This window comes from Myiozetetes cayanensis, unplaced genomic scaffold (genome assembly GCF_022539395.1).
Source record: "Myiozetetes cayanensis isolate MyiCay16 unplaced genomic scaffold, myiCay2020 scf1, whole genome shotgun sequence".
NCBI classification, from domain to species: domain Eukaryota; kingdom Metazoa; phylum Chordata; class Aves; order Passeriformes; family Tyrannidae; genus Myiozetetes; species Myiozetetes cayanensis.
Window position 1 is genome coordinate 127,362,635 of NW_026086604.1, and position 13,246 is coordinate 127,375,880.

General features: G+C 38.7%; 1 protein-coding gene across 3 annotated transcripts in view; it reads left to right on the forward strand.

The window, feature by feature from the left end:
* The window catches only part of CALCR (calcitonin receptor), a 158,039-nt gene that overhangs the window by 91,099 nt on the left and 53,694 nt on the right, over nucleotides 1–13,246 (forward strand). For all 3 annotated transcript variants that reach the window (XM_050314687.1, XM_050314702.1, XM_050314695.1), the window contains 3 exons: nucleotides 1,331–1,418; nucleotides 9,551–9,704; nucleotides 12,922–13,032. In XM_050314687.1, coding sequence (XP_050170644.1) covers nucleotides 1,331–1,418; nucleotides 9,551–9,704; nucleotides 12,922–13,032 — 353 coding nt within the window. The remainder of the gene's footprint in view (nucleotides 1–1,330; nucleotides 1,419–9,550; nucleotides 9,705–12,921; nucleotides 13,033–13,246) is intronic.

Here is a 13,246-nt window from a genome sequence, read left to right on the forward strand (position 1 = left end):
TCTCAGTGACATATGACTGCAACGATCTTATTGGATCACATGTGTTATGTCGAAGTGGAAGTGCCACACCTTTATTACATTTTGAGATTACAGATTTCTGCATTAGTTGAGGACAATATTTCCTTTCCCCTCTGAAAATGGGTGACCTTCCAAATCATTTAAAGATAAGAAAAGCTGTTGTTGAGAAAAATGCTACGCAAGTGATTGTGTTGTCCACTATATGTCAAGTAGACTAAGCATCCAAGTCAGTGTGCCTTTTTCCCATGAAATGTTTGGATTTCAGATGTGTAGGGTGCTCACAGGATTGTTTACCCAGGTAAAAAACACCTTACTCCTAGTTTTTCAGCTGTCTGAAAAATGAAGGTGTGTGAGTGCCCACTGTGTTACTGTGACTGAAGGTGATCTCAGCCACATGTTGTTTGTTGTTCAGCCCGTGCACCACTAGTGGCCTGTGGGATATCAGAAGGCGTGACGCGTTTTAATAAAAACTGTGATAAAATAATGTGTTAATGCAAAAGGCTTTGCTTGCTTGAACTCTTACAATAGTGAAGCAATATAATTATACCTGGTGGCCCCTGGATATTTTTCCCAGAAAGGCCAGGTGGGTGTTGATTTAGGAAGAAGATAGAAAAGCACAAAAGCTGCCAATCCAGTTCCCTTCAAGCCTCTGGCGTTGTGTCTGTCCTCCACTTCTCCAATACTCTGCGCTGAAGCAGTAATTTTCAACAGCCTGAGGGTTACACTGCTGTGTGCCTGTATGGAGCCCAGCCAAACTGGCTACGTTAGGGAGCATGTAATCCCACAGTGTTGTTCCTAGTTTCTCTTTTCCTGCCCCACCTGCTTCACCTAGCTAGAGGTTACCCAACCTCTCTCTCTCTCTCTAGTCCCATAAAATATACCTTTTGAACTGTCATTCCACTTACCAGCAAACCAGACCTTTCTGGGTTTTGTCAGTCATGTTTAAAAGATCCAGATTCTTCATAGGTCTGCAGCTGTATGTGCAGGTTAGAAGCACCTGAATCAGGACAACCAAGGTAGCCTCATCTGGCAAAGATGCATAACTTAACCCAGAGCTGCTGCTGGTGGTGGAGTAACGTGGATCTGTACCCCACATCATCTGTCTCACCACCAGAGATCCACAGAGGAGACTAAATTAAAAGTGTACCAAACTCCACTTAGATAAAACAGGAGCACACGTAAGGCTGGGGGTGCACATACACACACAGAAGGTCCACTCTAAGTCTAAAAAGATGTTCCTGTGCAAAGACAAGGAATTTCTCAGAACAGCTAAAGTCCAATACTGCTTTTGTTTTTGTTGTTTAATTCCCAGAAGGGTCAGCTGCAACGTGTCTCTCCAGGAAGATTCCACAATGAGAAAAACAACCCAGAATTGCTTCTTACTGATCATCCTCCTAATTGTAAGTATGAGAAAACAGAAGTGCCCATAACAGCTGCCAAATTCAAACTTGTAGTGATGTTTGGAAAAATGAGTACTGAGTTGTATTTGTTACATTGCACAGGTGAAAGAATGAGTTACCTTCCTGATAAATTTCAAAATAAGCTTAATAAAGTTTCTAAATAAGTTATTTCATAAAAATTTGGACTTGAAATCGTTGTTTCCTGGTGAGACAGGACTGCAAATCTAAAGGTTATGCATGTGACTTTTCATTTCTGTGTTTTACAGGCTACAACATAGCAGTGACATGGAAACTTAAGTGTTTGAAAACTTCCTTAATGTTGTTGTGTGAGACAAACTACAACTTCTATGTTGTAGAGACAGGTCTAGAAGACATGTTGGGGAAAATTAGCAACTGCAGTCTCTGGATTGTTTATCGGGTTGTGTACCTCACAAAATCACATAATATGATGAGTGTTCTGGTATTTGTGACTGTTTGAGGCTGTTCTACATATCCTTCAAGGTTGCATGTGACAATGCTCTGGCTAGGAAATCACCCATGGTCAGAGGTGTCTGTAACAAACAGCCTGAGAGACACCAGCTTCCTTCTGGGTTTGAATTCCAGCTGATCTGTACAGCTTGACAGGGGCTTTGACATAAAACAGCAATTCTTCCTATAACAAACCAATGCTGAATAAAGAAGAAGTTCCAGTTTATTTTTCTTCCCAGTCAAGTGACAGGACTGTAAATATTCTGATCATTAAAATTGTCAACAGCATTTCCAAGCACCTGAGGTACTTTAACCTACAGTATGGATTTGTAGGTCAGCCTGGAAGGACTGGGCTAATCCTTGCCCTGTTGTCCCCAAATCTTTTAAATCTCTTACTCATGTAGCATGTTTGCAACATTAGTTCTGTGCACATTCTTGCAGTAGTCCTGGGCTAGGATTTCTTTAAAGAACTCTTCAGTGAGCTCTGTATCCCTATCTTTGCACCAGAGGGCTCTTCAACTTCTGACCTCAGTGGAAAAATTAAGCACAAATTTTCTTCATTTTCACTCTTCCAGTCTCTATGTGCTTCTTTTGCCACTGCAGTGGGCATGCTATGGTCTACTTCGATACCTCTTAGATTAATTTATTTTTTGATAGGGGAGAAGTCACGTTCATAGAACTAGATCACAAACAAGCTCTGTTTCCTTGATGACACTTACCAGAACACTGCTGTTAGAGCAAATATGAAAAGTATTTGGCACCAGTCATTTTCCCAGAGATTTCCCCACCTGTAGCTGATAGGAAACATTCATTTTTTATATTTTATTTTTAGTTTATAGTGAATAAAGGGTGTCTTTCTCTTCCAAAGATTCTGTTGCCACTTTGTTGGTTCTTCTATTCACTCCTTGGTTCCAAGACCCGTGAAACATGTCAGCCGCTGTCTGAGGTTCAGGAAGATATAATAATTAAAGTGATTTGTGACACAGGATTGAACTTCCATCGCTGTTCTCTGCTCACCCCACAAACCATCCTCCAGATCTCTTTTCTTTGATGGCTTTGATGATTTTCGGTCATCATCTCATCTCATCTCTGTCCTGCACTCCCAGTTGGTCACTGCAAGCTGTTGCAAAGCAACACAACCTGTTGGGGTCCTTGTGTTTCTCCTCTGGGCTCCAGTCTCTCTGTTTGTATCATTTGTCCCCCTGTAAGGTGCCAGTCCCCCTGCAGTGATCACCAATATTGAGTAGGGCATATATTACCTGAAATCTCCTTTCTTAGGGTAGCTGTGATTCTCTAACACACTCTCAGTGTTGGAACACTTCATGTCCTATATACAGTGTTAGTGCTTTGCAGAAGACTTCCTTGGATTCTTCTCATATCTCTCCTTGAATGTTTTGTCATAGACCTTAGTTACTTGGTGTGCACAGACACCTCCTCCCCACCATCTCCTTTAGACTTGTCACCATGGGGTTTTGGTACCTTCCAATACAAACCATCTCTTTTATGTATGCCATTTTTTGTGTAGAATAAATAGCACTTCTGTGGACAGGTCTATAATGACACAGGTCTCACCTTTGCCAAACAAGAACTGAAGCAACAGTTGTTCCAAAATCTAATTTAGGAAGAACTAATTACTTATTGCCTTCCTCTATGATGGATTCCCTTGCTTCTGGATGCAGGACAATGCATCACCAGATAGTTCGCTACCCTTCAAAGGGAACATCATAAGGAAATTTAACTGTTCATTATGTCTTAGTTCACCTTTATGCCTGATGCTCTCTAGTTTTTGGCAATTACTGAGAGCCACAGAATGTGACTGAGATTTATTTCCTCAAGTACATGAACCCATCTGTGATGGAGCAATTAGTTCATCTCAATGCACATTTCTCTTCACAAGAAAGATGGAGCATCAGCACAGTGTGCCTAGCAGCATCAAACTGCAGAGAACGAGGAAGAGGAAGCAGGTTTGGATCCCATCCAGTGTGACCAATCAATTTTGCAGACATTGAGGGAAGAGATTTCTATTCTCTTAATGATTTTGTCAAGTAAGAACTGTCATCTAGTGCCTACAAATGATAGTTTGTTCCTACTCTGGAAATGAGGATTGATAGAGAAAATTTTCTCACATATTCTGATTTTGTTTCCGGAGCCATCCACAAAGTGGATGTAAGGACTAAGTGAATGTTGCAGCTGAAGGCCACACTATTTTCAATTAGGTATATTAGACCAAGATTGTATTTTAAAATAAATTAATTTTGAGTAAAAAACAAATTCTGCAAGTTCATTAGGTCCAAATTTGTCAAATTATTACCAAGCCTCAGTCACAAAGCTGTACAGAGTCTGGTGCTTCTTGCCAGCTCCTGAAAGGCTTGGCAATAATTCCCATTCACAAAACATTGAAAATTAATTATATGAAAACCTAAATGTAATTTTCAGTAACTGCACAAATTGGTGTTTTTTGGAACAAAGTTGTAGTATGGTAAGTTCAAATCTCTAGAACTCATTAGTGAAGCACTTGCCACCAAGAAGAGAGAGCTGCTCATGGTGTATCCACTTGATCCTCACATGGGGTGGTGGGGCCATGTGCTGCCCTGGGCTCCTGCCACCTGCCCAGCTCTTCAGCTCTCACTGTGAGTCTCTAAGACCCGTGTCGGTGCAAGTACTGTAAGAACAGCCTTTTCCTACTTAGATAGCAACTCTTCCAGAATCTGGTCCAGAGCAGGTCCTACCCTCCGGTGATCCAGAAGAGCTGCTGAAGATCTGTCACAGCTTCCTTCATCTTGCTTTGTCAGAACTTGCTTGCTGTCTGGCACCACTGGGAGCCCAGGGGCTTCCCCAGCCTTAAATGGTGAGATCCCCCTAGATCTCATGGCCTGAGACCATGCCTTTGGAAGCTGTTGTTGTGGACTAGTATTTCCCTGTGTAATCATGGTTTTCTTCAAGCTGTGAATACACTTTTTCCACTAACAAGTCCTGAAGCTGTTCTCACACAAGAAAACTCTGGAAAGCAATCTGCTGATATTTTAAGGTGGTGAGAATTAGTGTGAGAATTTGAGACTCAAGCTGCTCAGTTTCCTGAGAAAGAAATGCTGTATTCTGTTCTATTCAACCGATTTCAGGGGTGATCAGGAAATTGTGATTATGTCTTTGCTTATTTAAAAAATAAGGCTGTTGCTGCGCAGCTGATTGCCCTAAAGAGGCCTCTTGCAAGATGATAATCAGGGCTGCCAGCAAAAATCCATGAAGCATTCTGCAGCCTTTCTTTAAGCCCACAGTTTGCATCGGGCTAAACTGCAGGTAAAGCTTGCTCATGTGAGCAAATCCTGCAGCACTGGCAAAGAACTGTAAGATTTGTGAGTTGCTTTTCATTACAACTGTCTTGTCTTCATCTACTGTGACTGATAATATGGTGCTTGTTTAAACAGCTGCCGAAATCTGTCCTGTTAGTTGTATGGGGTCTCACTGAGATAATTACCATCCTGCTCCAACATAGTAGAATACGGGAAAATTTTAACATTCAGTGGTTAAGTAAAACAAGACATGTTGTGGTATTTCCCTAAAAAAATTGTCTGCTGTTTCCTAGCACATTTTGTAATGGATAGAAATGATTATATTTACTGAGTACCAAACACTGATGACCTTCCTAAGGCATCACAGTTGTTTTCTTCTCTGTCCTAACATTAGCAGCTGTGAAGAGTAGTTCAAAGTATGAGAGAGGCTCTGCAACCAGTCTAAATCATGCTGAGCTCTCTCTTGAAGATGTGATGTATTGAAGAACAGGAGCTTAGTGATCCACAAAGTGATGACTACACATAGCAGTTTTAAAAGAATTGTACATTTGAGCTATTGAAATCAATATCAAGTTAGAGCATGCAGAATTTGAATTATATTTTGACAGAGCTCAACAATAAATGTTGCTAAATTACTTTATTTAGTGGAAGGAGGAAAAAAAGCAAAAGCAAAGAAAGCTACAAATATCTTCTTTTCCTAAATGTCATATATTGTTACAGTTAGTGTCCTGCAAGCTCCTTGATGGTAGAAGAAAAATATTTGGGGATGCTTGTTCGTCATATCCAATATCTTGTGGGGAAAAAGTGAAGGAATTTTATGCTTGCTTTATCTGGATTCTCTCTTGCAGAAATGGGCACAGTCTTGCACAGGTTAATAGCAGTTATCTGTCTTACAGAAACCAGGACAGTATTTGTTCATTCCTGTATAATTTAATAATGAAGCCAAGTTGTTTTCTCTAGATTCCTTTATTAATTCTAGGTATAAAGTGAACTTCAGCATTATCAGAATCTTGTTTTTCCTCCTTGTGTTGATGATTTGTTTTCTTATAACAGTCATTTGTCACGTGGTGGCTTGGTGGTCGTATGTATGACGTCATTTACTTGGACTTTTAGGAGTGACATCATATGTACGGCTGCTAAACTGCTGCATGGGACATCACTTAAACAATTTTCTTCTGAAGAAATCATTATCAATCATTTTGAGACAATGAGTTAGTTATTGAGTTATGAATTATTTGTGAATTATTTATTTCTCTGTAATAAAGAATATTTATAAATGAATGAGGCATTCTTTTGCTGTATCAACATCATCTGTATTTCCACCTAAAATAACGGACGATGGATGGATGGATGGATGGATGGATGGATGGATGGATGGATGGATGGATGGATGGATGGATGGGAAAGCTTTTTAATATGCAGTAATGAACTCTGAGCATTCAAAATTTGTTCAATGTTGTAGGTAGTTACCAAGTTAAAATTACTTACTTTGTGGTTTTTTTGTGGTGAAAACGTGTGTTTTAAATCTTAATTTCTAAAGTGCATAGATGTAACAATTAAAATATAGTAGCAGAGGTGATTCCAATCATTAGCTCCCTGAGAGTACATACAAACACAGACACATGGATTCATGGTCCATTCCCAGCCTCTCCCAATAACATGGTACACACATGTAGCCATGCCCAAATTCCTGCTGCTTCTGATAAGAGAATAATGACCCAGAGATGTCTTTCTGCCCCATTTGCCCTTTTTTGAGCCCTATGATACGGAGGGCAGGAAGACTAAAACAAATAATAACATCTCACATGGCAAACTGTAGCAAGGAATATAAGGCTGGATCATCAGCCCACTGAACTGACTTTGAGAGGTCAGGCTTTAGGCTTACACATGGTAGAAAAAAAGCATTTCAAACAGGGATGTGGCTTCTCAATCTCCAACAAAGCACCAAATTAATATTTCATTAATCTGCTGAAATGGAAACCTGATCTTAAGGTAGAAAAAAAGGTGTTCAAGCTTCCAAGGCCAGCTTTTCAAATCCAGGCAAACAGAAATGAGGAGTAGTAATCAAAGGGAAGAGCACATTTAAAGGGCACATTGCAGATGAACAATACCAGTGACATACCTATGTATGACCCCTTAATTTGATTTCACACACAAGCTATTCGATTACATAAAAAGTGCCTGGAAAGATTCTTGGGCAATTAACTTTGAAAATCTGTGTCCTTGTACTTGATTTAAAAAAAAAAAAAAAAAAAAAATATTTAAGAGACATCTCTAAATCTAATATTATTATTTATTATTATTCAAATTTTTATCCAAACTTTAGTTTTTCTGTAGGCCATTAAGTGATTTTCACTGATGAAGTAAGTCCCATTGACCTTTAGTGACACAGTGTCATCCATATTTTTAATCTTTCTGAGTGAATTCCTGCCCTAAATGTAGGCAGTAGAGATTTTACTGGCAATTTCAGCTGGGCCATGATTGCCTTGCACAGAGGCAGTAGAATGGGCCTCCTGGTTATATGGGTGAGCACTTTTAAATAATTCTGTGCACAATCCAAGACATTTAGTCTCTCCACCACCACAGGTACTCTTTGCCTTCAAGTATCAAAATATTTGCATTAACCTGTACCCAGTAAGAGCTGACTTCATCAGAAATTTTACACAAGTCTCTTAAACGGACCTTTAATAGTAAGCTGTCTTTGGTGTCTGAATTGTATCTTACCCCTCAAAATTATCATCCCACACATAGATGTGTTCCCAAACTGCCTAGAGTAACAGAGAAATTGTCAAGAACAGAGGCAAAGTCCCCCTAGCTTTCTTTGATGATACTGATTTTCCTCTCTTTAATACAAACAGCTTGAAACTGAGGTAATGTTCAAAATAAGAATGGGGGAAATTAGAATGGGGTATCTATTAATCACTTCAGGAAAGCACCAGAGCCTGTGACAGTACATGGACATGATGGGTTAAGATAAAAATGAGGGTATCTGAAGAACCTCATCTGCACTTTCCTACACTACATGCTGGATTTAGGATATTGCTTGGTTGGTTTTGAAATGATTCTCATGGACTCCAGCTACTCACTTTAATCTTTTTATAAGTAAGGGATCTGTGATGTTTGGATTCACTTCTGTATTTCCTGTTCTGGTTTTCTGGAGACTTAATTTTTCACTTGGATGGCCAGATGAAATGTTCCAAATGGCTTTTTTGTCAAGGTATATCTTTGTGTGTGTGGGTATACATACACATAAAATTTATATAAAATTATTTCTGCCAGAAAATATTTTCCTTTTATTCCTCCTATTTTATTTCAAGCACCTGTTTAAGTGCAACAAGATTAACTGCCTCCAGATCCTCCAGCTAGCAGCTGTATTCAGTTGAAAATGAAAATGTTTGGGTCAAAAGAGATTAGATTGAATTAAGAAAAGATAATTGGTTAGATATACGAGTATATATACTGACATGGTTTGTCACAGAAATATCAGGATAAAAGTAATGGCTTTTTTTTTTCAACCAATCCAAACACTGTGGTTTCACTGTGTATTTTACCAAGGTGGTTTAGTGTGCAAATAGGGGAAAAATGTAATGTATTTGTGCAATACATTTGCCTGTGATGTTCAATAAAAAAAAGGGGGAGCAAAAGTGTAAGAAATAAGCTGATACTTGAATTTTCAAACCTGTCATGTTTTCAATTTGAGCAACTACAAATGCTTGCTTAAAGATCTGTGTACTAGCATTTACTGCTAAAATGGTCAAGTTTGTGTGTTTATGAGAGTCCTAGATTTTGAAGCAGCCTGTAAATGAGTCTGTATATGTTTGTGATGGCTTTAGTACTGTTTAGTATAGATGAAGTGAGAGGGTCATGCAAGGAAAATGCCACAGCAATGTTGCTTTTGCTTGGGGAAGCAGAGAAACTAATGATTGCCAATGATTGCCTATCACCTTCATGAAGAGAAGTTTCCTGATACAGGATTGAAGCAGAACAGAACTAACTAAAACTCCACACTCTCATTTCTGCTCACAGACCTGAGCTGTACAACAGTAAGGGATGGATGGATGGCAAAAAACCATAACTGACTTTGCCTTCCAGAGGCAATATTCCTTCCCTTTAAACTGCAGGCAGTTCAGAATGTGAGAAGTCAGAAGATGCCACTAGATTGAAGAGGACCCTGTTATTCAGATACTCAAATGTAGGCATTCAAATTTAGGTACTTAACTAGGAGCTAAGGCCTGTCATAATACTAAACATGTGGAAATAAAAGGCCTTTGAAGAACGTATAATAGATTTCTGGTCCTCACTTTTTTTTTTTTGTTTTTAATTTCATCCTCCCGTTTTGTTCAGATGTACTAACAGTTTTTCCTTTCTGTACAGAGAATTGTCCCAAGTCTTTCTTCTACTGTAAATTATACTGATCCTACATTAGAACCCGTAGTAACTGAAAATTCAGTCATACGACAGAAGATAATAGATTCACAGTTCAAATGCTATGAGAGGATGAACAGAGCTCCTCCGTACAAGAAAAAAGGTAAAAAGGATTTAAGAAAATCTGTTTGTATTTTGCAATGCTTGGTTACAGAACTATAAAGGAACATTTTCTTCTGTATACTAACCCATACTCTTCCTCAGGGTGCCGTTTCCTTCCCACAAACAGTAATCAAATTCACACTTACTTAGCATCCTCCTAAGTGCAAAGTAATAAAAAAGCCTGGAAGGAGCCCAGGGAATGAACAGTGCTTCCTTCCTGCATCATCTACATTTCTTGCTCAGTGCTTTGCTGCTTAAATGTCTCTTGTTCTTGCTTTGGGAATGGCATTCTCCAGAACCTCTCAGCAAGCTCTCACAAAGACCCGATTGTGAATGGGGAATGTCTTAAATATAAATGTTGTTCTGTTTGCTTTACTCTCTGTTTCGATTTTTTTCATTCGTGTATTGTCTGCTGGTTGTCATGCTCCGTACCAACACAGAAGTTCCAGGTATTCCTGGAAAATAGGTTTATGAGGCACTTAGCACTCATCTTTACTGAATATGAGGCATATGTGAAGGTTGATAAAAAGGGGAATGACAAAAAGTAGTGGTGCTGGAGTTACTCAGTATACAGCAGGATTTCTGGTTGGGACTCAGTGTTCTGGTCACTTTTTCTCCTAGAAGATATAGAAGATAGAAGGCTAGAGAAAAAAATAACAGAGGAGTTGTGAAGGCTTCTGCAAGTAAAGAACAGAGATGTTGAGGACATGAAGAGAAAACATATGAAAAAAACCCACTAATAAAAACACCCAAACTAATGGATGGGTTGGAGATAAAGTAGGACTTTGTGTAATACAAAACCAAAGATATTTCTATAGCTCTTTATCACAAAAGTTCTCCTCAACTCTGTAAGACTCAAACAATAGTTAGATGTTAAGATACTCAGACGCAGAAATGTTTGAGAATGAATACTGAGATTGATTTTGCTTAAAATATGTTTTAATTCAGGCCCATAATGGGGAAAACCCACAAGTAGTTACACAGGGTTGTGGAATAGAAAGCATGATGTTTCAGACATAAACAAGCCTTTTAGTTGCTGGACTTGTGGGGGAAATAACTTGCTGTCTTCTTCTCAGATTACTCTTTTAGTCTCCAGCTTTATAAATACTCGATTTTTGCATCCATTGATGGTTCCACTGGATTCCCCTTACTTTTGCACCTTGCTTGTGTGATTAGTTGCAAAGGCTGTTTTTCCAGCATGAGCTGGGAATTCATATCATGACATGAATTCCTGGTAGTGTTCTCAAGGGCAGCATTGTCCTGGGAGGACAGCAGTGGCAGTTCCTGCATTCCTTCAACTGGCAGCTAGATTTTAAGTGATGCCATTGGGGACTGTTATGTTCATAGCAACATGCACTTAATTCATTTATAACCCAGAATGAAGATAATGACTGATGAAGGAATTATTCCAGCACTACTGAAGTTGCATTTTCAACTGAAAAAATAATAAAATGAGGGGCTCAGGCACATAGAAACACCTGAGCAGCTCTCCAGGACAGCACCATGTGTGTGGAGAGATATATATAGATAGATAGATAGATAGATAGATAGATAGATAGATAGATAGATAGATAGATAGATATAAAAATATATGGATATATGTATACATAGATATATCCTGTTAGTTACCTTGAAAGACACAGTCTGCAATGTATAGATTGACATGTGTGACTTTTTTCTTTATCAGGCAAGGCAGAGGATTTAAAGATTCCCTCCATCCTCTTTCAACACTGTCTTTCAAATACAAGCTCAAGTTGCAAACAGTTTCTGCTCTTCTTTTAATTCATTATTATAAAAATACTCCTCAAAGGCTTTCAGATACATTTCAAAGCTATAGAAGAACGTTACAGTGCCCGAAGGAAAGATAACCAGCTGTTGGTATGATGATTGGTTAATTAAGTGAAAACTAACATTAGCATATTTAACTTCATTACAGAAACATATATGTGTATGAAATCTTAGCTAAATATCTTTTCTGAACAGCATATAATCTGGAAAATATTATTTTGGAATTTTTTATGCTTTCAATTTTTAATCCATAGCTATTTTGACTTATAAACAGTTATTGGTGCAAATTTGAACAATTCAGGTGACTTTTTACAGCCTTTTTGCTTCAGTAAGAAAAGTTGTCTATGGATAGTTTCTAAAGCACCAGAAGTATTTACCTATGCATATTTTATTAACTTTCAGAGATACCTTCTAAATAATTCTTCAAAAATCAACCTACATGGTCATAGAAGCCATTCTGACACTTCCTCAGGACCAGAGCAAAAAAGCCAAGATGTACATTCTCATTCTATTTCCCTGTAACCTGATGGTCATGATGATAAATACCTTTTCCTCCACCACAAGCTGATTTTAAATGGAAAATAACTAAGAAGTGTAGGGGGGTTTTAATGCATTTCTTGTATAAATCCACAATGAGTCATGTTACACATTACAGCAAGCAATCTTACGGAATGGTTTCTCAGAACCATAGTACACATCATCTCTTTTGGGGATCAAGAATGAGCTGTATTCTGCCTCCCTCATATTGCCACTGCTTGTGGGGGTGGAAACGTCCCTTGTTAGTGACACAGCCTTGACAGCACTGCCTTCCAGAAGGGGCATGATGAGGACAGGATCACACCTACCTAGACAACAACATCATCAGGCAGAATCTGCCTGTTATGGATCAGTCTTGCATCTGCTTCACTGCACCTGTAGGTACATCACTGATCTCTGGTGCTGAATAAGGCAACAGCTTTACAGTGACCTGTCTCTGCAAATGTTGCTTTTAGTGGGATGTCCCCACAAACTCTTCCTTACCTTTACATTTCAAAGGCCCAATTTTCAGACCTACTGAACAGCAGAAGGTGAAATGAAAAGTGAATGCCTAATAGGTCTTTGGGTACCACTAGTGTATGTGCTTACAGCTGGGGACAGAAGTAGGATCAAGAAGAGAAATTTGTAGGATCAAACACTCCATTCAAAGCTCAGTTCAACAGGATGTAAAACATAACTTTCCAGTAAAATGAACACAGCTAACATCAGGTCAGCAAAAACAAGTTCCTTGTAGCCCCATAATGCCACCCTAAGTGTAAAAATAATAAAGGGGTTTATTACAGAAAGATAACCTGATTGTCTGCAGGCAGCGATATTCCCTGAGAGGCTAGAAAATAACAGTTCAGGAGTGACTGTGTGTTGAATTAAATCCTGAAACCCTCTTAAATGTCCAGGTCTCTTCTGCAACCGAACATGGGATGGCTGGTTGTGCTGGGATGATACACCTGCTGGAAGGATCACTGCTCAGAATTGTCCGGATTATTTTCCAGACTTTGATCCAACTGGTACAGTATTTCTTTTTATCATTTTATCTTTTGAAGGCTGTCTTCAGAACATTCATGCCATTGACAGGATGCATGTTTGCAGTGACATTTTTGCAGCACTGTGAAATCTCAGGGTATTTTGGTTGAAATTAAAACATATCAAGATTTTGGGTTACGTAATTTATATATTTTCATTTGTAAAATAGGTTATATGTATTTATGTAAATATAATATA